Genomic DNA, 27,793 nt, shown 5'->3' on the forward strand with positions numbered 1-27,793 from the left:
CCCCCCCCCCCCCCCCCCCCCCCCGTTCACAGTTGAGGATGCTATGGGGTTCGCCGCCCAGTTCATCTTATTCTTGGAGGATTCGTGCTGGAGGTCCTCACTGGCCCAATACGCCTTGAGTAACAGTCAGATCTCGTTGACCAGTCATAGTGGCCTGACTAGGTTGGACCGGGCGAAGGAGAAGGTCTTCTGGATGTACTTCCCAGCCCACATGTGGAAGACCCAAAATATGGACTCATTGTCACAGTTCCACTAGTAGGTCATCTGCAGTAATAAGATTAAATAAAATATTAATAAAATAAATTAAACAATTAGATTATATATGAGATAAAAATAAATTAATTTTAAACTAATTAGTTTCATGCTCTCGAACTAGAAATGCTGGTGCTCTGGCGGTACCTGCCTCAGACACGGTCATAGGTGGGGGAAATGTCCCCACACAACCGCATTGGGGGGAAATCTCCCCACACAACCGCATTGACCAGCTCGTGGAATCGCCGATCAGACCTTAATTTAATTTGATATTAAATAATTAATAATAAAATAATTAGTTAACAAACTTACCTCGCGTCATCGAGATTGATGTACTAACGTGTTGATGGTGGGGGGTTTGATGGTGGTGGTGGTGGAGCAGTCGCAGGTGTGGCAGTCTGCTGTATCGCATCATCCACAACCGTACATGTGGCTCCAAATGCATCAGCATCATTTGGCCGCGGGCGTGGGACGGTGCGGGTGGTCGAGGGGATGCTTCCCCAACCGTAGAAGCATCTGATGGTGCTACTAGACATTATCTACACAAATTAGTTAAAAGTATTAGTCTAAATTGTTAGGATTTTTACATTAATATGTTAATAAAAAAGAATATACTAATTCTTTTTATTATTATGTAAAAATGTTCATATTGAGAAAATTGGTCTAAATGTAATTATATACATTATTATGTAAAAATGTTAGTATATATTGGAAATATTGTTCTAATTTATTTTAATTTTTTTATTATTACGTAAAGATATTAATATTGACAAAATTTATCTAAATTTATTTTGTGATGATTAATTTAAAGTATTATGTAAAAATGTATTATTGAAAATATTGTTCTAATTTATTTTGTAGCAGTTGTCATTGCAAAAAATGGATTGCACTTTCGCAACGGATGTTTGTCGCAAATGTCGTTGCACTGAAATAAGATATTGCTCTGAAATTGCTACAAAATTTGCAAGAAAAATATTATCACCTAAAAAAATTAGAAATCATAGATTTGGCCACCTCAGCAAAGTAGTCTGGCCAATTTTTAAGATTTGGTGGCCGAAGTCCACCTAAAAAAATATAATTCTAAGGTATTAATTGTCACCCCTACATCTATTGTCCTTATTTTGCCACTATCCCTCATATACGGGATATTGAATGCAATTAACTCCAAATTTAAATATCTATGTATGTATGAATATATAAAATCTGTTAATAATGTAAAGATGCCAATCAATATATGTGCTCTTAATTAATTGGCCACGCTTTAATTCATATGCATAAACTATATAGGAACCTGCCATAATTAAAACACATGTAAGATAATGGGAGATTCTTAGACAAGAAACTTTAAAATATTAATCATATGATGGTCGAAAATATTGTTCATATGCAACTTTCTGCAAGTAGCAATTCTTTTTAGCTTAATATTGTTGTTGAGCTAATTATCACATGTCTTTGGCTATATTAATTAATGACAAAGTCAAAGCGTTCTGAATTCTTGGCCTCGTAGATGAGGATTCCACAAGATTAAGATCTGAATTCACACTTAATATAAAAAGGAAGGGTGAATTACAATTTATCTGTGTGATACAGAAAATAGGTAAATAATTCCTTGTGAAAAAAATAACACAAATTTATCCACCTCAATAATGGGAGATTCCTAGACAAGAAACTTTAAAATATTAATCATATGATGGTCGAAAATATTTTTCATATGCAACTTTCTGCAAGTAGCAATTCTTTTTTGCTAAATATAATTGAGCTATAATTATCACATGTCTTTTGGCTATATAGTTCATGAAAAAGTCAACGCGTTCTGAATTCTTGGCCTCGTAGATGAGGATTCCACGGGATTAAGATCTGAATTCCCACTCTTTCATAATATAAAAAAAAAAAGGGCGAATTGCAATTTACCTATGTGTGTGATACAGAAAATAGGTAAATAGTTCCTGGTGAAAAAAATTACATCAATTTACCCTCTTCAATTTTAAGAAGATATGCAAAACATCCCCATTCATGCAGGCATTGTGCATCACGTGTATCGGTGTGATTTTGTTTTATATTTTTAGCTATAAAATGACTATTCAGATATAATAAATAGATCAATAGTATATATCTTTTCTAATTTAAACCAACTATTTATATTTGATATACAAATCAATGGCTTACATCCATTTGAATTAGATCAATACGTTAAATTTATTCAAGTTACAAAAATAAATTGATTAAAAGTGTTCCAAAATCATTTTAAATTCTATTTCATGTTGTAATACATTTTCTAACTGCCATCTTTTGGAATTTTTGTCACAAATATAGGTATGGTCAACTCAAGACGGTCCCTAATTCTAATATTGTGTTCCAAATAAAGTTTCAATCATTTATTGTTATTATTTTGAAAAGGTATTTTGGATCGGATTTTGTAACTGTTTGTTTGGAACTCATGTTGGAACGGTTTGGCTATTCCAAAATTATAATTCAAAAAAAATATAGATTATGGCGTCACCTTTTGATATCCACTCCTTATGTATTCCAAAAACCGTTCCAATATGGAACGGGTTTTGGAACGGTTGTTCCGACCATGCCAAATCCCACCTTTTTTGTAGTAAATGAAGAAATTTACCTCCCTAGATAGGTAGGTAAAATATTTTATTTTAAAAAACATAACGGGATAAATTGCTATATTTTAAAATATACAGAGGGGGAAATTGATAATTTTTTTTATAGAGGAATAATTTGTTCATTTGTAATATCATAGGGTTACTTGCATTTCTCTATATATATTCAAGTAATTAGTTGTGACAGGCCAAATTTTAATGATTTGAAAATAATAATTAGTATATGATTATTTTTCAAATAGTTGTCATATCATATCAAATCTTTTAATAATTGAAAAATCCCTAATTAAGTAGTATATGTGCTATTAATTAACTGACAACGTTTTAAATGATCATTAACCATATAGTAAAATATAATAATTAAAAAACAGATAAGAAAATGGGAGATTCTTAGTCAGTACTCTTTGAAATCCTCCCATAAAAATGACAGTCAACCAATTCCTGCCCCAGCCCATAATTTCTTGGCCTTGGAGATGAGGATTCCACGAAATGAAGAACTGATCAAGTCACAGCTCTCTCATATAATATATATAAAATGTGTTTAGGGTTCTGTATTTGCAGTAACAGTGTGATGATCATTTATGTAATATATTCTAATGAATTTATAGTAACAATTATGATGTATTTACAAAATCATGCATACATCAAGAATACATCTTCGATTTATGTGTACAATAATGTGTATGTCGATTTGGGTCGAGGGTTTCAATGATTTTAGAGCCAATCTGACAATGACTTTGCTATGACCTGATGATGATCTCACAACTTCTTGGAGTATAGGTCCACATAGGAAAAATCACATTTTTGGTCCCATATAATAGGCTCAATTTCAATTTAGTCTCGTTTGTTAGATTTTTCTCACACTTAGTCCCATACTCTAAATGTTAGTCTGAAATTACTTTTTCATCCAATTTTTTACTGAAGAAGTAACTTTTCTATCCAATTCATGTCACTTTTCCATTAAAAATTGGATAGAAAAGTGATTTGGGACTAACATTTAGAAATTTATAGAACAAATGGGACTAAATGTGAAAAAAATCTAATAAATTTAAAAAAAAAAAAATAGTTTGATCCCTCATCGTTACAGTAATAAAGAAACTTTTATTTCAAAAACTGGATAGACATAAGGATTAAAAATAATAAATTGCTTGAAGAAAGAGAGTAGCTAAATTGTTAAAGAACTGAAGCATGCAGGCGAGTTAAGTTCCTCAAGCATGCAGCGACTATAAATAGTAGCATCTGCCCTTCATTTTACGTCAAGCCATACATAGTTCCTCCAGCTACCAGTACAGAATTTCTCAGTCTCTTTGATTACTTTGAAAATCAGAATGCAGGCTAAAAACCATGAACATATATCCCGCAATGATTTCCCTGAAGGTTTTATCTTTGGAACCGGTACATCTGCTTATCAGGTAATTAATTTTCATGTAATTACAAGAATAATTACCTATCGAACATTACTATCCTTAGTTAATGAATTTTTATGTTTGTGTTTTACATATTCATTTTTCAGGTCGAAGGAGCTGCAGCCGAAGATGGTAGGAGTATAAGTGTGTGGGATGACATCACTTTGAGGACTCCAGGTGATTCCCGCTCTTTAATTTACTAAATTTTTAAAAATTTTCAGAAATTTGAAGTATGTATATATTATGATTGCAATTACAATAATTGGATTTAATATGGGCGGCAGGTATGATTGCGGATGGATCTAATGGAAATGTTGCTTGTGATGTGTACCATAGATATAAGGTAATAAAATTTCTACATTTTATCAATTTATTTTTGCAATTGTCTCTAGATAAATACATTAATGCATGTTTATTTTATTGTTGCGTGCACATATTGCAGGATGATATTAGGTTGATGAAGCAAATGGGTTTTGATTCCTATAGATTTTCGATTTCATGGTCAAGAGTTTTACCAGGTAAGTAATTTGGGTATGGTAGAATTATAACGATCTATATTTTATAATAATCAATGATACGTTTCAATTAACTCTATTAATTAATAATCTATAATAGGTGGAAGAACTTTCGCTGGAATCAATAAAAAAGGAATCGATTACTATAATGACGTTATCAACACTGTCATCGCCAATGGTTGAAATCCAGCTCTACATATCTCAACGCTTTCTATATCGTTTCTTATTTTCTCAAGTATTATAATGATGAAATATTAACTTGAATTATATCACTTTGGGAAAGGCATGATACCATTCGTAACTCTCTTTCACTGGGATCTTCCCAATTGCTTACAACTGGAGTATGGTGGCATGTTAAGCGACCAAATAGTGTAAGTGACTATATTCGATTTTTGGTTCTTATGATGTTTTAATAATGATATGTACTTAGTTTATATTTCAATGATATACAGGAATGATTTTGTCCAGTTCGCAGAGCTATGCTTTCAAGAATTCGGTGACCGGGTGAAATTTTGGACAACATTTAACGAGCCATGGAGCTACGTAGTTTATGGATATACGCGTGGGGATGACTTCATCGAAGATGACTCTACAGGCAACAACTCAACAGTCGTTCAATATTCATCTCAAAGAGCTCGGATGCGCCTTCCTCCTAATAAACTTTCGAGAAGACGATTTGACTCCACAACCCAGACCAATAGGGACACTTGGTTCCCTGTGAAGGATCCGGCCAAAGATGCGTATACTGCAGCAAGAAATATGCTTCTTTGCCACTCAACAGCAGTCCAATCGTATAGACAGAAATTTGAGGTACAAAACTTTTAATAGGAATAAGAGTAATAGATAATTAGTCAGCTTTTGGCCAACATTTTTCTTTCAATTTCATTGTTTGCAGATTTATCAAAACGGCAAAATAGGAATAGTTCTCAACTCCAATTGTCATTATGCTTTCGAAAATACTTCACAGAATAACCTTGCTGCCGAAACAGCCTTTGATTTTATGTTAGGATGGTAAGTTTATTTAAATCAAACCTATATTAGCCGGGGTTGTATTCTATATAGAGTCGTTGTGCACAAACACGTTGACTTCATTGTTTTGGTTCAGGTTTTTGGAACCTGTATTATTTGGTCAATTTCCACCAAGTATGTTGCGCTTTGCTGCGGACAATATTGTGCCATTCTCAGATGAGGAAATGAGAGGACTCGCGGGTTCGGTTGATTGGGTGGGTTTAAATTACTACACGTCAGATTTTGTTGCATATGAGCAAAACCCTCCAGGTGTAGGCTATCTTGCAGATCAGCATTGTATCTATAGTTGTAAGTTATTTATTCAAAACATTATATATGAACCTCTTACATACATAAAATTTATGTACATCTTACTTATATAAAATATTCTTTTTATTTTCATGTAGATTATAGAAAAAATGGTGACGCAGTCGGGCAACCTGTAAGAGTTCTACTTCACTTATCTATGCAATTTTGAAATTAGGAATTTATATATATATATATATATATATATATATATATATAGGGTATTATTTAGCCATCGCAAATATATTACCCACCTTCGCAAAAATTACGATCGACAACGGTTGCATGGCCTTGATTAGATAACTATTTGCTATGGCTATTTATTTTTTTTACCATGAGAATTAACACCATGAGAATTAACTATAATTAAATCTTATATTTCTTTTATTTATAATCTTACTTTTCTTTCTCATTTCTTAATAGACTGATTCGTCATGGTTGTGGATAGTTCCAAACGGACTATATGGTCACTTGGAATATCTACAGGATAGATATAAGAAACGCATGCCTCCTCTATACATTACTGAAAATGGTAGTATTTTAGTTAATTATATGGTTCATTTTATAGTTCAAGGGTTATAATTATGAGATTTCTTACAAATGTTACCAACCGTTTGGTGTATATATAGGGGTTGCTGATAACAATGACGTCAAGCTCACAGCCAAACAGGCTTGCGTCGACACAACAAGGGTTCAGTATCATCAGAAACATCTTACCTATCTTCTACTAGCAATAGAGTAAGTCTAAAGAGAAATCAATTATTTCTCGTGATTTGATTGTTACCGTATATGTATCACATATAATATACGTTAGTTTCAACGACGTTCTGTCACTAAACTTTGCTCGTAATAATTTTTACAAAATAATAGTCACTACTAAGATTGTAAATTCATTATTGTGATAAAATAAAAATTTGTCAGTGATATTATTAAAATTCGGTTTCTTTTCGTTGATCTTCTCTTCTTTTGTAGGAATTTGAAGCTTGATGTAAGGGGTTATTTTGTTTGGTCATATTGTGATAATTTCGAATGGACCGCCGGATACCAATCAAGATTTGGTATAATCTACACTGACTATGTCAATAACTTGACACGATACATGAAAAATTCAGCTTTCTGGTTTACCAAGTTTTTAAAGCCTAGCTTGCCGACGTCACCAACTTCAGATAAGAAATAAGTTGAAAAGGGTCGGGAGCGTGAATTTAAGAAAAGGAGAACGCTTGAAGATGTGGAATGATGCATTAAGTACTTTTGCTTTGGATTCGATGACTGAATAAATATGAAATGGAAGCGCTGTTGCGCATCTATACCTGTAATGCTGTTATTTTTATGTGTTATTTGTATGGACTATGTGTTATTTCTCTTGCTACTTATTTTCTTTATCAGAACAATTGAATAAAAATTTACTGTCAAATTGTTTTTTGAGTGTTTCCTTTTAATTTACTCTTGCTTTTAATTTATTTTTATGTGTCATTTGTATGGACTAATGAATATTTTTAAATGATTGTTTTACTTTAATTTACTCAAATATCTTGACAACTTTACTCCTAAATTTGGTAAAAGCAATAACACCTCTTCAAAAAAGTTATGTACTTCTAGGATTAACTATAATAAGGGGCACCCGCATTGCAGCTGGACAAGTAATATTTATTTTAAGTGTTTTTGTTGATTTTAATATGAATGTCAAATAGATTATTCTTATATCTATCTAACTTATTAGATGACCTAATTTATTTGTAGTGGGCTTTGGAACGGATGAGGAACGGTTCGAAATCCGTCTCTACAGGTTTCGTTACAAAAATGTAGGAATGGTTTAAGGAAAATCATTCAAGATTGGGACGGTAACTGCATCGGTTCTTGGTACCCGTTCCTAACATCTATTTAGGCAAAAAGTTATTAATTTAGCAATTGAAAGGGTCTCTGGAACGGTTCGTTATGATTTTAGGTGAAAATTTTAAACTGTATTTGTAATACTCGTGAGTTAATTTTGGAACTGTTTGGTCTTGTAAATTTGGAACGGATGTCAGAACATTATTTAGTAACGAGTGGCTGAATTTGGAAAGAATTATGTTAGTAACACATGTAGGAACGGTTTGTATAGTTTGGATCGCATATGAGGTACTTATTAGTAATGCTATTTGTACTCTGTGAAATTTTGAACATTTTATTTAGCATTACTAAACCCGTTCTTAAGTTTTGAATTTTTTATTATTTATTATTTATTAATATATTCATAGATTGATGAATAAATAAATATATTTATAGATTTTAATAAATTTTCAGATATAATTAATTTAGTTTAATGAAATTTGAATTAATTTTATCTATAAATTTAATTAATTAAATAAATATAAAATAATGGAATTTAATAAATATTAAGAAATATAAATAATTTAAAAAAATTATATTAATATAAAAAATATTTAATTACAATAAAAGAAAAATATAAAACCTAATCTAAACGCTCCTCATCCTCCTCTTGATTCTCAATCGGGAGATTTGTCGGAGGTAGTGCTGCAGTCGACGAGGAGGCCCGCATCATATCAGCCATCATCATCTCGAGACGGCCGATGCGGTCCTCCATCACTGGGTTTGAAGGTGGCGATGGCGATGTGAATGTGCGACTGGAGATGTGGGCCTCAGAACCAAGGCTGAATACTCGGCTCTTGTTCTTGCCCCAGGTTGCAGCCAGCCACATCTACTGCTCCGCTATTGCCACCAAAGCCTTAGACTCGGTGGGGGCACTGAGGTCGTCAGTCGCGGGCTGGAGTTGACGATTCTCCAACATCTTTTGGAACGTCTCCTGTAAAAACCCTCAACCCGCTCTAGTCTTCGTCCTCTTTCTTTTTGTAGCAGCGCTCGAATAATTCTATCTGCTTGGGCGGCCGACCGAGTTCTGTGTCTTGCATAAGGAAAAAACAGTTAATTAATTATGCCGCATACTATTTGTAAATAATTATTTAACACACAAATAATTTATATTTACTAACCAACTTTCTCTTGTGCATGTCGACTGAGGAATACCCCCTCCAGTAGACAATAGAGGACACCCTGGGATTTGTCGATCGATTTGCCATATTCTTTGAGGACTCTTGCTGGAAGCCCCCGCTGGCCCAGTACCCCTGGAGCTGGAGCCAGACCGAATAGAATCTGATGGGGAGATCGAAAACATCTTCCTGATATACTTGCCCCCCCTCCCTCTCCTTCCCACCGGCCACCACCATCTTCCTCTCTCCTTTTTCTTTCCAGATCAGAATTTTTAATCTTGGAAATATAATTACTAAATGATGTTTATGATACAATTTAAATAATTGAAAGATCCAAATCAGCATTTGTGCACTTAATTAACACTAACAAGATCTAGTTTAGTTGGTAAAGTTGAGCTTTCATGATTTTAGAGGTTTTTGGGTTCAAACCCACCATATACGTCGAATGTTGTCCACTATAATTATTATAATAGTGTTTGTTAGATATTGATATCGACAAAAATGATTGTAATTGTAATCGATTTATTTCGACTAATAATAATTCATCGCTGTAACTTTTTAAAAAAAATATCAGCTAATGGTTTAATTAATACTCATAAATTTTATATTAATTAACATATAAAAGTTAAAATTTCTTAGACAAAACTCTTGAAATCCTCCAAATTATAAACCTTATGCTTAGACAGAAAAAATGATAAAACAGTGATTTCTGCAAATGGTAATTAATTATTCATAATAAACCTCAATGACTATGTGACTGTATAACTGTTTGTGACTCATTTTTCGATGGGTAAATTTTTTAAACCTAAATTTTAAATCTTATTAATATATTTTATTATTAAATTGTATTTTAAAACATAAAATTTGGTATTAAATTGTATCATAAAACATAAATGTTGGTCGTATTCGATTGGAAAGTCCCAATTTTAAAAATCCTATGATCGAAACATGCATTTTATCAATAAATAATGACCGAAGTATTTTAATACCCTTCACATTTTCTATGCCTAGTAACAAATAAATTCGAACATTTTTTAATTTTCAAAAAATAAAGCATCGTTAATATTGTACATAAATGTACACTTTAAAATCAGATTAAAATTACAAATTATAATTTTTTTTGAATTGGACATTTTGCTGACTAGACATTTTAAAAATATTTTGCCACCTAAGCATTAATTTGACCAAAAAATTATATATAAATAATACAAATTGATATATTCACAAGGCTATATACTATACACACACAAGTGACATATCATGTACCTGTATGTATAGATGTATACATTGTATATCAAGTCAAAAATAGGTATAACGTATGTCCCCATAGTGAATTACCTGCTACTATCACAAGTACTCAAGCAATAACTTCCTCATTCTTACAACCTCACGTATAAATATATATATATATATATATATATTCAAACTACGCTACATATATATATATTTTCCATTATATGTTTATCAAGTAAACATTTTATATCAAAATAAATTATTCAGCCGATAAGATAAAAGCTGAAATATGTATTCCTAGTAAATATTAAATGGCAATGCAACAAATTAATTTAAGTAAATATTCTTTTGCCACATCATAACTTTTAAAGAATATTGTGGTCGGATGAATGGAATGGAAGTTAGGGATATCGTATCGCTGCTAATAAATCCTTTAGACGTAGACCCTTTGGAAAATTCTTCAATAATACTTCACCTCTCTTCTAGCAGGGTACGATGAAAAATGTTAATATATATTAGTCGAAAAAATTACATAAAAAATTCTCAATTTTACCCCTGTTTTAATATTTTTCAAAATATTTCGGTACTTAAATATAAACGAATAAATGTAATATATATATATATATGTAGACGTCAACATTTTTCTTTATAAGTACAAAACTGTTATATAGGAATGTTAAATGAAAGGTAAAAGTGAAAATTTATGATTTTTTTTTGCTGATGTCAAATTTTCATCCAAACTCTAACAAAAGGAAGTCAGGTGTAAACGATAAATTTTTTGATCAGTTAGTGGTTGGGGGGGTGGGGGTTGACCTCTTCAGAGGAAAGTGTAATTTCACATTTTCAGACAGGGTCTAAGTGTCAGTTGAATCTCAAATTTTTTACTTTGATATAGAATTATTTAAAATCATTAATTTAAATCCTTGGCTCAAATCCAAACCCTTTCATTTTAATTTAACTTCTATAAAATTTAAAGCAAAGCCAACACATACATCCTTTCTTGCAAAGTTTTCTTTAGTAACTATTGATTTTTTCAATGATATATGAAACCAGAGGGGCATGGAAGATATTTCACTTGGGCATGAGGGGTCATAGGATGTTACAATATTCCAATATATATATGCACAGCCAGCATGTGTACACAAGACACAGGGTACATTTTGCTTATGGGAGCATATGATTCGGTTTGTGACACAGGCTACACTTTGATTATGGGAGCATATGATTCGGTTTTTGCACCATCATGCAGTTCTAGTACAATATATATTTTTTTGTGAGTTTTTCAATTTTAATTCTTTAATTTATTGGGGGTGAAATTTGATCTTATACAAATTGAATTTTTTAATTTAGGATTCGAATTTTAAAATTTTAGCAATTTTCATCCTTTTCGGGCCAATTTGGTCAGAGAATTTGCATGTGACTTGCACATGACCCAATTGAATTGTAATTTTAGTTTTGTAACTTAGGAGGCATTGGCGTTTTTAGTCCTACAACTTAAGGAAATTGGCATTTTTCGTCCTACACGAACTGATTTACAAGGCGTATTGACATTTTTAGTCCTGTAATTTAAAGGGTTGGCATTTTGGGTATGCATGAATTGATTGACAGAACTAAAATTGCATTTAATTGGTCATGTGCAAGTTACATGCAATTTTCTAGCTAAATTGACTGAAAAAAGACTTAAATTATAAAATTATGAGATTAAATTGTGAAATTAATTCGTATAAGATCAAAGGAAATTAATAACTTGTCTCATTGTTAACAAACTTTAATCATTAACTACTACATACTTGAAAGTTAAAACTTTAATCATCCTTGTACAAAAGAAAAACATACATACGTGTTGATTCGAAAAGAAAAATAATATTTCTCCGGGGAGATTATAAAATATTAGGACCATCATTGTTGAACGATTACTACAATACCCTCACTAGGTATACTGACAAGTTCATTCTCACTTGAATACATTTACTAATAATTGATAATATAGAGGGAAAAATGCAATTTAAGTATCTTTGTGACATGAAAAATGATTAAAAAACTATTTGTGCAAAAATAATTAGCAAATTATTCATTTGCGTTTTTAAAAATGAAGCAAATTACCCTGCCATCTAAATCATAATTTGGTAAATCTTTTTTGGGTTTAATGTAATTTTGGTCTTGTATTTGTCCTCTATTTTTTGGGTATGAAATTTTAGTCCTGTATCTTCTTAAATGTTCGCAGTTTTGGTATTTCAGCTAGATTAATGCCCACTTTGCCCTTCTATTGGATAAGTCGTTATAGACAATCCACATGCTCTTAGTTGGCTCAATATGCTTCTTAAATAAAATTAAGCCTCTATAAATTCATACCTTGTTTTGACCGTCTTGCTCTTGGGTATTCCAAGTTATCGATTTTATGGACTTCCTCCAACCACACTACTACAACAGATAGTTCACAGGTATATGGCTCTTTCAGTAACAGACAACACAAATATTCCGTTTTCTACCTTAGGGCGTAAAAAGATTTCAATATAGAGGCTTAATAAAGTTTTGGTTGAACAAGCTGAACAGAAGCCTTAAATTTATTGAAAAATATATGACACATTACATATATATTATTTTCTCTGTTGAATGAGACAACTACTTAACCTCTCATAAAGAAGACTGTCGAGAAAATCCCTATAAACAGGAAATTTAAAACACAAGGAATTGAAAAAACTAAAATATTATGTATTGAACAGTTGAAGATTGTTTCTAATGTCCTCCATCTACTTCCTCGCTCCCTTATTTATAATAGTCCTCGGACTTTATTACGGACTTCAAATTCTAAGTGCAGGTTTACAGCTCTCGTCTCTCAACTCTCGAGTCATCACCGAAGGCGATGCCTTTCAAATTGGTTCCATTACGTCGTGTCAGAAAGAGCTAGAAGCCAGTTTGGTACTCCTAATTGCAATCTGGATGGTGTCAAGATCAGCCTGTTGAACTTGGCTAGCTATTTGGGCTTTCACCGTCAGCTATCCAAACTTTTTATCAAGTTCCTCAAAATTTTCCTTGAGATGCTTGAGCCTTATAGTGATGGACTCTACTGCTTTAGATGCCTTCTTCATCTCTCGTCAGGAAATTAGCAAGAAAATTGTTATGAGATTTTATGACAATAATATTATAACAATAATATTGGCATTTAGCGTGCGATCTAGTAATACGTGTTTTCTCAATTTTTTATTCGAGCTTATTCTATAGGAAAGTTTTAACAGTATTATCAACTTTTAAAGTGAACTTTTTGGCAAGTAAGAACAAAGAGACCATTTCTTAAAGGGTTAAACACTATATAGAATTTTAATGACAAAAGTATTGCAAGTGGTCGTCAAGCTTATTATTTTGGCACCCAAATTTTAGAGTTAATGAGGTAAATTTTTTTTTGTCTTTCCGTGTAACAACTCTATATTACCCCTTGAACTAACCTTAGGTCCAATATGTTAGGCCTGTTAATAGTCTGCAATACCTAGACCAAGACCAAGAACCAGACCCATTTTGATAGTTATGATCTGTATCCATACCTAATATTTTTACATTAGATTCATTAGATTCAAATTGAGCACATGGTAATAATTTTTTTGGTGTGTGCAAAGCCCATACACTAAAACACTAGTAGGTAAAATTTTAATATGCAAAAATACTTCTTTATTCGTTAATTTAGAATTACTGGATTATAAACTTTCGCTAATTATCAATACGACTATTTATACACTCAAATTCAAAATAATTATTTTGTACTTAATTTATAAATCTAGTATTAATTTATAAACATTGTAGTTGAATAAACTTTTTAAATTGATTGATATGTTTAACAATAGAGGGCATTAATGTGAATATATCATGTTATTAGTAGTTAAGGGTATTTTTGTCAATTTTATTTAATTTCAAGGATTATCCAAAGATAGGAGAGTAAATAAAGGTTTATTTAGTTCAGGAAAGTAAATGATGAGGGTAAGATACTTCAGGGGTGCAATATGTACTTAAGTATTTTTTAAACGTCTGCCAAACGACAGTGAACAACCTTTATATGTATCTACATGGCTCTTCACCAGTAATTGTCTTTTTCATGAGTAAGGTTGCCCATCGATAATCATTGGCGTCTGTATAGACTATCAATTCATCATTGTACTATGGGATAGCAAGCACGGGCAAGTTATTACAGACCTGTTTTAGTCCACGAGCCATTTAGGTATGAATTTCAAGATCCTTAATAGATATACTTGCAAAATTAACAACTCCCAAGAAACTTTTAGGTTGCTTATTGTCTTTAAGAATATCAAGAAAATTGCGAAATTTTCTACAATGTATTCCTGCAATTCGATACCTGTTTTGTCAATAAGAATTCCTAAAAAATCAATTTTATTGACTGTTATAGTAGCCTTCCTTTTAGAAAGGACTAAAATGCTTATTTTAAAGCTATAGAGGGGTACAATCTTCCGAAATTTGCCCAGATCTGGTCGGGAACTAAAACTACAATATTTTGAAAAGTTACTGGACTAAGTTGCCAGTGCTTAAAGTTAAAGGACTAAAACGACATTCGCCCTAAGTTACTGGACTATTTTTGCACTTAATCCTTCTTTTTTTATGAAAAATTTTTTGCTCATTTTATATATCACATGGGTAAATTGTATAGCATTTAACCCATAATAGAACGAAATATTCCAGCTAATAATTGTTATTTTGTTTATGAACATTAATATTAACGTTGAAGCTACAAATGTATGTGGTAGCAATTTCATATGTGAATGAGGAATATGCATTAATAATGCAAAAGCAGTGGCTATTTTTCTCATAAACCCTATGGATGTGGATTCTTGCAAGTATTATTGAGGAGAGAATTGGACCCCTTTTTCAGAATGGTCACAGCTCTTGAGAATAAAGATGAAGGATAAGCTCTAGCTGTCTGAGGTTTTTCCTGTGGAATATTCATTTTGTCCAATTATGACAAAAGAAAAATATTGGTGATTGTGATGATTCTTCCTTATCAAATCCTATAAGTCAATGCATCTTTTGCCATGTCAGCACAAATGGGCCCTACAATCATCACCACTAGATCAATATATACATATATCTATATATATCTATTCCCATAGTATAACTATTGTAATGTTGCATAAAATTATAAGTTGATAGAGCTCCACGAATCTCATACGTGCATAATTAGAGTTCCAATTACATGCAAAGGTTGACATGCAGTGTTCAGCCGGGGCATGGTAACGTGCGTACGAGTGAGATGGAGAAGTAAGAATGGTGGTGGACAAAACCATCTTCAAATGGCTTGAATTATTGCAAGAAAAGGCGAACGAATCTGAGCATGCAAGTAAGAATGGTATTTGTCAATGGATGTGCATATGCTGGGAGGAATTGATTCCCATTTCTGATATATTTTCTCTAGTTATACGTTTTCCTCGGAATCGACCTGAACCAAGTTAAGTGGAACCATATAAGCCTACTCGTCGGTGACAAAGGGACAGATGCAGCTTACGTGGAATCCACGTATGCAGTTGAGCAAGATCACATGTGCATGCGTGCGGCCATCCATCCATCCATCCGGCCCGCCCCCCTCCCCGTATTCGTTTTATTCTTATGGAGGTGAAATATCCAGCCACCTCACAAATAACATCTTCCCCTCATAAAGCCTTACCAGAAATGGGCAAGGAATAGAGAATAATACTAAAAACTCTTTTCAATAATAATGCATAGGGAATCATGGAAAAAGTGGCATTATTGACTTATTCTTGTAAGCCAACTTCTTCTTCTTCTTCTGTGCATGCACTTATACATGTTCAGAACTTCCGCTGCCTCATGTCCCCTCATCCGAAAGAAAGCAGAGACGGTATGCAAATCTCTGTCGTCTGCGTTGCATCTTAAACTTTCACTGTTTTGCTTTTGGAATCCCATCTTTAGGAAACAATCCGAAGCTAAAACAAGACGAAAAATAGAGTTTAGGTGTCCCACAAAGCATGCCTTTTTTGCTAGTATATAAGCCTTACCAGAGTATCCTCCAAACTCACCAACTGAAACATTACCACACAACATCCCAATCAACTACTTCTTGCCACAACTGCTTCATTTTTTGCTGAGGTGAGCCGAAGTTTCTTCCCTTTAACCTTCTGCATGTTTAGTTTCTATATACTCTTCCAAATCTGTAGGATTAGAGACCTACTTCACTTTTTTCATATGATATACTAACAATTCTGCATTACCAAGCTATGTTATGTTTGGGCTTTGATATCCTTGGTTTTCCATACCTAGGACGGAGCGAAAAGATCGATAAATCATCTCTTTATTTAGCATATTTTCATCTTATTTAGTAATCAATTTAAATTGTAGAACACACACTTAGATGGTTGGCTACTAATAACATTTCATGTGCTTATATGTTTTAATTTATTTATGCTGTTGTGCACTAAAAGTCGTGTTACATAGACTCGAAACATAACCTTGGTATATTATCATTGTTATTCAGAAATTACAAGAGACAGAATGAGCAGGCAAGGAGATTGGATGTGTGCTGCATGCCAGCACCTAAATTTTCAAAAACGTGACTCGTGCCAACGATGCAGCTGTCCCAAGTATGCTACCGGAGTTGATGTCTCTTCATACGCAATGCAAAAGAATGAAGTTTTGGCCGGAGATTGGTACTGCGGTGCTTTGAATTGTGGTGCACATAACTATGCTAGCCGAACGAGCTGCTATAGATGTTGTGCATCTAAGGACTACTGCGGCTATGGGGCTGAAATCATGGCATCTGCTGGCTACACATGCGATGCTATTCCTGGTTGGAAAACTGGCGACTGGATTTGCGCAAGGTCCGTTCGTCACTTGTAATTGAGAGCATTTATAATTAGCAACTTCTGCTTTCTCCTCTCAGCATAATTATCTTGCACTGGACTAGAAAACTTATACTGTCTGTCTCATTGAAATGATGAAACGCCTTTCATATGTGGACAGACTAGGATGCGGCATGCACAATTACGCTAGCAGGACGGAGTGCTACAAATGCAAGACACCTAGAGATTTCGGTAGGTTTCTCCCATGCACTTATATACGCGCATGTGTGTAATTTCTCTCACATTTCTCGTCATCGTTGCTTGCTTCTCGAGGTGTTAATTCATTCTCTTCTTTTCCATTTCTAGGAGCAATGTAAGGATATTGAACCAACCAAGAGTTGCATGCAGTTTTACCACCGGATAACGAGCTTTGAAGCTATAGTTACACGTTTGGTAGTGACTGTTCTCGGCTGCCATTCTTGTCTCTAGTCTTAGACCAAGACGATCGAGTCCTATGTAGTCTCAATTTGTACGGTGCAAAATGTTCCTTGCAATAACGAATAGCTAATGAAATCTCTTAGTTGAGTTTCCTGATCCAATCTTGGCTGATCAATCTCCCATTTGTATCTAAAGAATTACTGCCCGCCACTTATCTCTGGGGTGGCACCAAATGTAGCATTTACATAAACACCAGGAGGAATTTCAGGGCATCAGATCACTGCTTTGTGAAGACAACATGCTAATGATCCGAAATATTAAATGATTAAGAAGTGATTAAGATTCATGCATGATCATATATACATAGAATCTTACATCGATAAATTTATTCGAGTGGAAAAGCTAGCATCACAACTCGCTTCAAGTGAGATGTTAACTAGTAGAGTAGATAAGAATCAGATGCTCTACTTTGTAATGAGCATGGGTGGAAGGGAGTCAATTCCTGCTTTTTTTGGTTGATTGGATGATCCACCATCCCCAATTTCTCTCATCTTCAGGTCATAATTTTTTAGGGTAAATTGCAATCTACGTATCTATGTTGAATAGGTAAATAGTGCCCTTATTAAATATAAAATAGCAATTTACCTCTCTATATTTTAAAAAGTGAAGCAATTTACCTCACTTGGTAGGAAGGTAAATTGCTTCACTTTTTAAAACACAGAGGGGTAAATTGCTATTTATTTTTCACAGAGAGTACTTTGCTCATTTCCAATGTCACAGGAGGGTAAATTGCTATCCACCCTAATTTTTAAATATTTTGGTTTTTGATCAAAATCATTAGTAAAAAAATTGTATAGTTGTTCTGTAACTTATGGGGTCGTCTTTTTTGTCCTGGATGAACTGATTTTCGCAATTTAATTTTGTAATGTTAAAATTAGGCAATTTTTCTTCTTTTGGCCGAAAAAATTGTATGTTGACATGCACTTGACCCAATTAAATTGCAACTTTAGTCCTACAATTTAGGAGGCATTGTTATTTTTAATCTTATAGGAGATTTGGCATTTTTGGTCCTGCATGAATTTATTTGCATGACTAGAATTGTAATTAAATTGTAATTTTCGGTCAAACTGGCCTAAAGAAAAACTAAAATTATTAAAATTACAAAAACACAACTAAATTACAAAAATTAATTCATACAAAATTAAAAATACCACTCTCCCTGAATTAGAGAATTGAATTGCAAATTTCCCAAATCATTATGCCTTAGAACACAGTTTGAACTTTTGAATATTATGATACATGGTGATAATTTTGGGACAATCGAGCAAGCAAAGGAGCTATATATTACCATATCATAAGGTCAAACACATCATCAGATGTCGTCATCAAATAAAAATAAAATTTAAATCGTATTTGTATGATAAATTTTCTAACCTATATAATAACTACGTAACATTTAAAGTAAGTAAAACCACTTGAAAAATAGAAAGAAATTTAACAAATGGCTGGACACTTGTCGAAATGATGGAATTTCTTGATGGACGATTAGCCCTCACAATGATAGTAGTGAGGGTTGGATTGTCCTATCAAAGACGATGAAAATGATAGGTACATTGTCCATTAACTCCACACATAATACTGGTCTACGTAAAATAGGCATGAAATCACTTAAATTTGAACTACCTTAAAGTTTCACGAAACTTGACCTAAAATTAACCCTTAACCCTAGAAATTGTATGGTAAAAATTTCTAGGCCAAATAATAACTACAGAACATATGAAAAATAAATAAACCCATTAAAAAATAGGCCTAAAACTGCTAAAATTCAAACTATCTCAAAATTTCACGAAAGTCGATCCAAAAATAGCCGTAAATGCTTGTATTTGTATGGTAACTTTTTTAAGATAAATAATAACCAAGGAACATATGAAAAATAAGTACTCGCTTGGTGAAAAAAAACAAAAGGTAAAGCCGCTTGAAAAATAGGCCTGAAATTGCTAAAATTTGGACATACACATAATTTTATAAAACATGACAAAAAGACAGTCCTAAACCATAGCATTTGTATGAAAAATATCCTAACTAAGTTAAGCAAACCCGCTTGAAAAATAGAAAAAATTTAAAGAATGGTCGGGACAGTGGTGGAAACAATAGAATTTCTGGATGAACGACTACCCCTCCAGATGATAGTAGTGAGGGTTAGATTATCCTATCGAAGAAATCAAAATGATAGGTACATCGCCCTTAACTCCATTCATAACTCCAACCTACGTAAAATAGGTTTGAAATTGCTCAAATTTGAACTATCACAAAATTTCACGAAACTTAGCACAAAAATAGCCACAAACCCTAGTATTTGTATGGTAAATTTTTTAAGTAAAATAATAACTATAAAACATATAAAAAATAAGTAATCAGACTTGAAAAATAGGTGTAAAATTGCTAATATTTAGACTATCTCAAAATTCCATAAAATTTGACCCAAAAAATAACCCTAAACTATAGCATTTGTATCGAAAAAAATTTCAACCTATAATAACTATAGAACATATAAAAAATAATTAAACCTGCTTGAAAAATAGGCCTAAAACTGCTAAAATTTGGACTTTCTCTGAATTTTATGAAATTTGACCCTTTTATAACCCTAAACCATAGCATTTGTATGGTAAATATTCTAAGCTAAATAATATCTACAAAATATACGATAAATAAGTAAATTCACTTAAAAAATAGAAAAATTTTAAAAAATTGTTGGGACACTGGCTTTATTTCCTTGTCTAACCAAGACCACTAGCAACCTGAAGATTGGCCAGAAGATCTTGGGGCATTTTTTGTATCTAAATCCCTTTTTTTGTGGATCAAACTCGTCCTCCTAATGAACAGTTACCCCTCATGAAGATAGTAGTGACGATTGGATTCTCCTCTAGAAGACGATCAAAACAATAGGTATATTGTCTCTTAGCTCCACCCATAACACTAGCTAGTCTTCATAAAATAGGCTTGAAATTGCTCAAATTTGAACAATCTCAAAATTCCAAGAAATGTGATAAGAAATATCCCTAAACCCGGAATTTATAAGGTAAATTTTTTCACTATATAATAACTACAGAACATATAAAAATAAGCCTTAAACTGCTAAAATTTGGACTTACATAATTTCACTAAACTTGTCCCAAAAGTAGCCCTTAACCCTAACATTTGTATAGTAAATTCTGTAGATTAAATAATAACTACAGACATGTGAAAAATAAGTAAATCTGTTTGAAAAATAGGCCTAAACTACTGAAATTTGGACTATTTCATAATTTCACGAAACTTGACCTAACAATAGCCTTAAATCCTAGTATTTGTAAGATAATTTTGTTAAATTAAATAAGTATAAATAATATAAAAAATAAGCAAAGCCACTTGAAAAATAAGTCCATTAGCTCAGATGGTTAGATCGTCTTGCTAATAATTATGAAGTATTAGATAGGAATATTTAGATTCGTACATGATCCAATCTAATTTAGGATAAATTTGTTTGATTGCCACGTAATACCCACGCAAGCGACAATTACAGCTGCATGTGGGACCGGAGGTAGTTTGTTTGGGTGAGGTGGCGACGATTAGAGGGCCCGAAGTCCGTGTTCGTTGTGAACCAGCCGCTGTGACGTTAGCAAGGAACCTGAAACTCGTGCCTTATTAAGCGCCAAAATCTCGTCACATGGACCCCACATGGTGGCGTGGCGACCGTTAGCGGGCTCCTAATTCTCTTACCTCATTGACGCGGTTACAGCAAGAGGCACGGACGAAACAGACCACCATCCAACCTAAATGACATAATTGCCCCCAGGGATGTCAGTTCATAAGTTTCCCACTTGAGTTTCCAATTGAACAACCTTTTTTTTGTCAACTTTTATTATAAATAATGTATGCGGCTATAATTAATATATTTTAATTGAATAAATAAAAAATTAAAATAAATAAATAAATTGGGAAAAAAATAAAAAAAAATTCAAATGTTGGTCAGATAATTTAGAAAATAAAATAAAAAATTGACAGATATGAAAACTAATATATATAGAAAAATAGTATTTTTCATTTATAAAAAAAATATAGATTGATACAGATAAAACTTTTTCGACTTTTAAAATCTTAACCAATAAGTTTGTTTCCATCTAACGTAAAATACTATGATGAAAACTCAAGAAAAATATAATTTTTTTTATAATTTCAATATCATAATCAAATAGTTCATTAATAACTTTTTTTTTTGTTTGCAAACTCGAATATATAATTGACTACTTAAAAATAATTCGACAGCCCATTACTTAATTTTGTATTATTGAAACGCAGTTCAATTAAATTTTTGCTTTCGAAAATATCCTTTTTCCATTACGATTTTAACAAAATTGCATAAAAAAAAGTATATATATATATATATATATATATATTTTACCTTTTTAAAATTGTTTGGAGGATGGGTTTGAGCTCAAGAACTTTTTACTTATTTATTACAAAAATAGGAAATGAAGATAAGAACAGCAGTCAAATGATTTCTTGTAGTTTCATCTCATTTGTGTCAACATTAAAAAGATGAGTTTGGTTGAAATGAAATTCCTTTTTAGTATGTGATTTTGCATGTGAAATTAATTAGTAATTATGATAGTAGATATATATATATATGTATATATATATTAATGCAGATATAGTGTGTTTGAAATCACAGCTGTGTTCTAGGGTTGTTCATTTCGGTTAATCAAAATTTCGGTATGATAAAATGACAAACTGAATGCCCAACTGATATAGTCGGTTTCTTTCGGTACTGTACTGAGCTAATCAAATTTTAAAAAAAAAATAAATTTAAACTAAATTAAATTTATAAATGAAATTAAATTATTTTATTTTATTTATTTATACATTTTAATATAATTTATATCTATACTATTATAAAATAATCCCGTTTGTCAAAATAGTAATTTTAGAGTTTTTTAATAATCATATAAATTTTACAATATTTTTTCTCTCACCTACTACTTCATATTTCTCATTGTGCAAACTTCTCCACGTTTATTTTTCTAATAAAGTTTTATATTTTTAATAAACTTACAATTAGAATATATTTTTTCCTCTGTTTCTTTATTCGACTTTTTCTTTCTTATCATATTTTTTTTCTCTTTATCTTACATCACAATTCTCTTTTATATGCTCGCGAGAACCGTGTGCAACATCTACTAGTATATCTACATACATAGCAAAACGACAGTTGACCACAATTAAGCTATTTTTGGCCGAATACTATTTTTTGAAAATTTTAATTTTTTTAATTATCAAGAAAAAATCTCATTGGTGAGAAAAAATCTCATCTATTTTAAATTAAAAATTAAATTTATATTTATATTTATCTAAAAGTAATTCTATTTTCAAGATTACTGTTTATCTATACTAGACTTTACCGAAAATTATGATTCATTTTTTTATCATAAATAATATCTGTATATATATATATATCTTATCAATTAAATAAAAAAATATATTCAGTATTTAAAACCAATAAAATAATTATTGTCAACGTGTAAAAATATAATAATGTTCTATTATTATTTTAAAATAAATTTCATAAATAAAAGTAGTAAAAAATTCAATATTGAGTTCCATATAAATAAATTCACACTATTATATATAGCAAGATGGTCATTAAAATATGACGTATATACCATTTTGTAATTTAAAATTTATAAAATTATTATTGAATTTATAAATTTTGGTGCTATGCACGGGTTCATGTTAATTTATAAAATTATAATATAATATACGTGGAGAGTGTGTCGTCTATCCCAACTTTTATTTTTTTAAAATTTAAATTGATCGAATCATCAAATTTTTTTTTTAAAAAAAAAAAAAAAAAAAAAAAATCAGTCGAATCGAACTTTGGATTCGATCAGTTAAACATCACGTGAGGTGATTGTTCCATCATTACAATGATCGAAGTCTCTGATTGGTGTCCAAAATCTCCAATCAAAAAATTACAACAATTAATTAATAATTCAGGTAAAAGACAAAAGGGGATAATTATGCAATTAATTGTAATTAAGGTTTAAAATGAAACCAAGAAACGACAAAAACAAGAACACGTACGGATGTGTATTTATGTGTGTATTTTAATACCACAAAACACGTCCCATATTCGTAGATTCCCATGTGGGTATGAGCTCTATCCTCATCAACTGATCGAAAAAATATTTATTCCGTGGAGGATTCAAATTTTCTGAATTTTTTTGTCAGTACGAAGAGGTTTATTCTTGTCCGCAAATTTCTAAGGTTTATCTACAGAGTAAATAACGATGATTTTTTTTAAAAAAAAAATTGACGTAATTACAAATACCTTCGTAATTTTAAAAAATTATCAATATTTTTGTGATTTTATATGGTATTCTAACAGTAGCTCAATCCGTTAGTTATCGTTAGAATTTTCTTCATTTTATTGTGGTGAACTGATCGAAATGTCCTTATGAATCAGTCATAAATTGTAATTTTACTTAAATTTTTGAAATTTTTACGGTAAGAACAAAATTGATAATTTTGAACTTTCATCTAAAAATTAGATAATTTGTCAAACTATATGGTGATCGTAATCATACTAAACGGGGCTCGTGGTAATTACCTTTATTTAAGGGATAATTATATTTACACTCCCTCACTTATTGTCCTTTTACACAAACCAACCTTATCTTTTTCAAAAATTATATAAACCACCCATGCAGACTTTAAGGCTCTAAAATGCCATGTTGATCTGGTCAAACAAAGTATAATTTTTTTAAAGAGAGAAATGTCCTCAAGGCTATTTCTGTAATTATCAAAAGGTAGAGGGGGTGTCAAAATAATATATATGGGGATGAGTAATATGATTCCATAATTTTTTTTAGTATTTATATTATTTTTTAATTCGAATTTAAATTATTTTATTACCTTTTTTTTTAATTAGATCTCTATATAAAATTACACTTTTTAATAATTAAATTATTCAGTTAATATATTAATGAAATCAATTACTAGAGTATGAGTTTAAATTAAAAAAATTATCACTTTTATAATTATTTAAAATTATTAAAATTTTAAAATTATTTATATCCTCTATTTTTATTTATAATTAAATTTTAGTAAAATTAATAAATAATAATTCAAAATAATATATGGAATTTATATAAATCATGCTAGAATTAGTAAAATAAATTACGTACTTATTAAAAATATTTTAAATTATTAAATTAATCTTTGTAAAAAAATTATCCCCTTTTTCTAATCATACCACATACCCATTCTCAACTCCTGCCTGTACCCTCGCCCCTATTGCGACCTAGGGCGACTACACACTTGCGCCCATCCTTCGCCCTTCTTTGCCACCATCCGCCATCAAATATATATGTGTAAATGTTTAAATATATACAATTAAATGTGTCCAATTATTACATATTTATAATATAAATATATACACATATATGTATAATTTATTAATTATGGTGAAATTCAATTATAAACAAAAATAGAGAATAAACCTTTTAATTTTAAAAATTTTAAATAATTTGTACAAATGTGATAATTTTTTAATTTAAATTTATAGCCTAATAACTAATTTTTATTAATTAGTAAATTAAATAATTTACTATTTCAATTATTAAAGATGTAATTTCATACAAAGATTCAATCAAGAAAAGTTAGTTGGTATAAATAATAAAGAAAATATAGGGGGTACTATTATTAATTTTCATAAATATTATTTCGGCACTCTTTCTACCTTTTGATAATTACAAAAACATTCCTGACGGTATTTTGTCATTAAAAAATTAAATTAAAATTTGACCGGATTAATAGGGATATTTTTGGATTTAAAAGGCTCCTAAGAGTGTTCTTTGTAATTTTTAAGAAGGCAAAAGTTGATTTGTGTAAAAAGGAGGGGTGTAAATGGAATTATCCCTTATTTATACAATGTTGGATGGACTAATTGTGAAATTCCAAGTGATTATAATTTTTTATTTTAAGTAAACTACCAGACGGTGTATATATATACACATTCATTCCCATAAAATGGAAACATTTAACTAAAAATTTTGCTATTTCGGTTGTGGTTTATTTTCAATGTTTTATTTATTTATTTATTTTTGCATAATTATATTTTCGACTCGTATTTGGTTATTTTGTTGGTCACGTTTAATATTTTTTTCCATAGAATCAAACAGAATGTACATATTTTTGAGTTAGTCTGGTTTTTAATTCAAATTTGACTTGTCTTTTTAAGTTAAAAATACCTTATTTAAATGAATTTTATTATTTTTTGTTTGACGCAATGTACTACACCATTTATGTCATATTACACGAGATATTATCCCTTCTAATTTTACATAAGACTTACGAATCTCACAGATTTGTCTGTTTTAATTTCACTAAGGAGAGGACGTCTTAGGACCTTGTAAGTTAGTCAACTTCTGCTTGCAATCAATATGGAACGCATACCAACATGAGGTATTGCATTCATATGTACTCCATTATACGAGATATTGTCCGTTGTGCTTTCATATGTACTTTTCATGATTTTGTTTCAAAAAGATATATATATCACTAGAAAAATGAGGATTTGGAACCTATAAACTATTCGTCTTTTCATCAGCAATCGATACGGGACATGTGACAACATGATCATTATTTTCCACATACATAAATTTTAGGATAAATTACAACGGGCTTTCCTCATAATTACAAACACTTCTTTATTATTTGAACAATTACAATTATTTCTCTTAAATTACTGATTATCTAATAAATAACCCTTTACGATAGACTGACATTTTAAATATTTATTAAACGATTATTATTTTTTACAATATTTATTATTTTTTAAATAATAAATAAATATTTACAATTATAGAAATTTTACGGCAGCTCATTGTAATTACCCCCACTTTTTAACTTCTCTAAAATCCCAAAAGGAACACTTCAAACTCCTTTAAATTTTGTGTGGGGGGGGGGGGGGGTGGATGAATGAAAGAGCAATGCTACCTAAAATTCACTATATCCTAAGTGGTGTGATGCATTCAAACAGAGAGCATGAATGGCATCTAATCCACGTGGCCGTCCTAAGAATTAACACAAATTGACATTTTACCAAAATGATAAGACATCTATTTTTTTTTCTTTTTTTTTTTTTTTGTAAATAGACAATTTGATGTTTCCCTCACTCAATAATTATTTAAATATTTTATAGACTTATATATTAATTATCATAAGCTATTAGATTTTAAAGCCTTTAAATAAAATAAAATTATAATAATTATAAAATATCAGAACTGATAATTTTGTAATTTATATGATCGAAATCGTAAGAATATGTTGAAATCTTGAAAATAAATTAATTTTATTATTATTATTTTTTAATTTACAAACAGTATTTATACGATCAATTCTGAAATTATGAACCCAGACGTGATAATTACTTATTCTAAAATCAATTATACAATCATCACACGAGTTTCAATTTCCGTAACTGAAATGCAGAGAATGTGGTGACAGAGGATCTAGGACAGTGATATCGGGGGCCCACTCATTAAAATAAAATATCCACAAACATAGGTAGATGAATTAAAAATAAGTATAAAATAAAAAAAAAATATATTTTCAATGATAGTCTAAAAAATTAATTTTGTTGCTTTGAATTATAATACTTCCCCCCCCCCCCCCCAACCCCAGAGCAAAATGTAAAATTGAAAGTACTACAGTTCTGTCTGAGGGATGCATAATTGATTATTAGAGAATTAATTTTTAAATAGATTATACGAATAATTGAATTTCATTTCTAAAATTATTAACGGAAATAAAAAATTATTTAACTGGCATAACGGATAATTATATTAAAAACAAACAATTGCAGTAAAAACTAAAAGAATAATAGCATTTTAACAGAGCACGTTTTTTTTTAAATAAAATATAATCTTAAAAGTGATGATTCAAAAAAGGACCGGACAACCCAAAAAATGCATATCCCGACAGGCACTTAGCGCTGCATCTTATTCTTGAATTTTAATGAGAAAAATATTACAAAATAATTCTGTGTTATGTTTGTTTTAAATTATATGCAATATTTTTCACCTTTTTATTCATTTTTATAAAAAAAATAAAATAGAAAGGCATCATAAAAATACAATGAAATAAGTAAATATATATATATATATATAATAAAACAGAAACTAAAATCTAATAAGAACAACTTCA

The 27,793-nt window shown here is 30.9% G+C and overlaps 2 protein-coding genes across 3 annotated transcripts; both read left to right on the forward strand.

Annotated features, from left to right (window-relative positions):
* Window positions 44-7,392, forward strand: LOC105157104 (beta-glucosidase 24-like). Its single transcript, XM_020692184.1, has 13 exons — window positions 44-184; window positions 4,199-4,276; window positions 4,378-4,447; window positions 4,555-4,613; window positions 4,713-4,792; window positions 4,893-4,963; window positions 5,069-5,156; window positions 5,238-5,595; window positions 5,681-5,796; window positions 5,891-6,008; window positions 6,523-6,631; window positions 6,729-6,837; window positions 7,072-7,392. Exons 1-13 carry the CDS (start codon window positions 44-46, stop codon window positions 7,274-7,276), a joined length of 1,602 nt encoding a protein of 533 aa, XP_020547843.1. The 3' UTR covers window positions 7,277-7,392.
* LOC105157090 (zinc finger Ran-binding domain-containing protein 2) lies at window positions 16,119-17,709 on the forward strand. Of its 2 annotated transcripts, none has more exons than XM_011073384.2 (4): window positions 16,119-16,173; window positions 16,807-17,149; window positions 17,292-17,362; window positions 17,477-17,709. In XM_011073384.2, exons 1-4 carry the CDS (start codon window positions 16,143-16,145, stop codon window positions 17,485-17,487), a joined length of 456 nt encoding a protein of 151 aa, XP_011071686.1. In that variant the 5' UTR covers window positions 16,119-16,142; the 3' UTR covers window positions 17,488-17,709. The 2 variants fall into 2 exon arrangements, with proteins under 2 accessions (XP_011071686.1, XP_011071687.1); XM_011073385.2 differs by having other exon boundaries at window positions 16,139-16,421.

The sequence above is a fragment of the Sesamum indicum genome, linkage group LG3, assembly GCF_000512975.1.
Source record: "Sesamum indicum cultivar Zhongzhi No. 13 linkage group LG3, S_indicum_v1.0, whole genome shotgun sequence".
NCBI classification, from domain to species: domain Eukaryota; kingdom Viridiplantae; phylum Streptophyta; class Magnoliopsida; order Lamiales; family Pedaliaceae; genus Sesamum; species Sesamum indicum.

Excerpts from the sequence above, each read along its gene's own strand:
- LOC105157090 (XM_011073384.2), top strand. The coding sequence starts at position 16,143 with ATGTCCCCTCATCCGAAAGAAAGCAGAGACG. Across the intron at positions 16,174-16,806 it reads TCCGAAAGAAAGCAGAGACG|AAATTACAAGAGACAGAATG; the intron begins GTATGCAAATCT and ends ATTGTTATTCAG. Across the intron at positions 17,150-17,291 it reads GGCGACTGGATTTGCGCAAG|ACTAGGATGCGGCATGCACA; the intron begins GTCCGTTCGTCA and ends ATATGTGGACAG.
- LOC105157104 (XM_020692184.1), top strand. The coding sequence starts at position 44 with ATGGGGTTCGCCGCCCAGTTCATCTTATTCTTGGAGGATTCGTGCTGG. Across the intron at positions 5,157-5,237 it reads ATGTTAAGCGACCAAATAGT|GAATGATTTTGTCCAGTTCG; the intron begins GTAAGTGACTAT and ends AATGATATACAG. Across the intron at positions 6,632-6,728 it reads TCTATACATTACTGAAAATG|GGGTTGCTGATAACAATGAC; the intron begins GTAGTATTTTAG and ends GTGTATATATAG.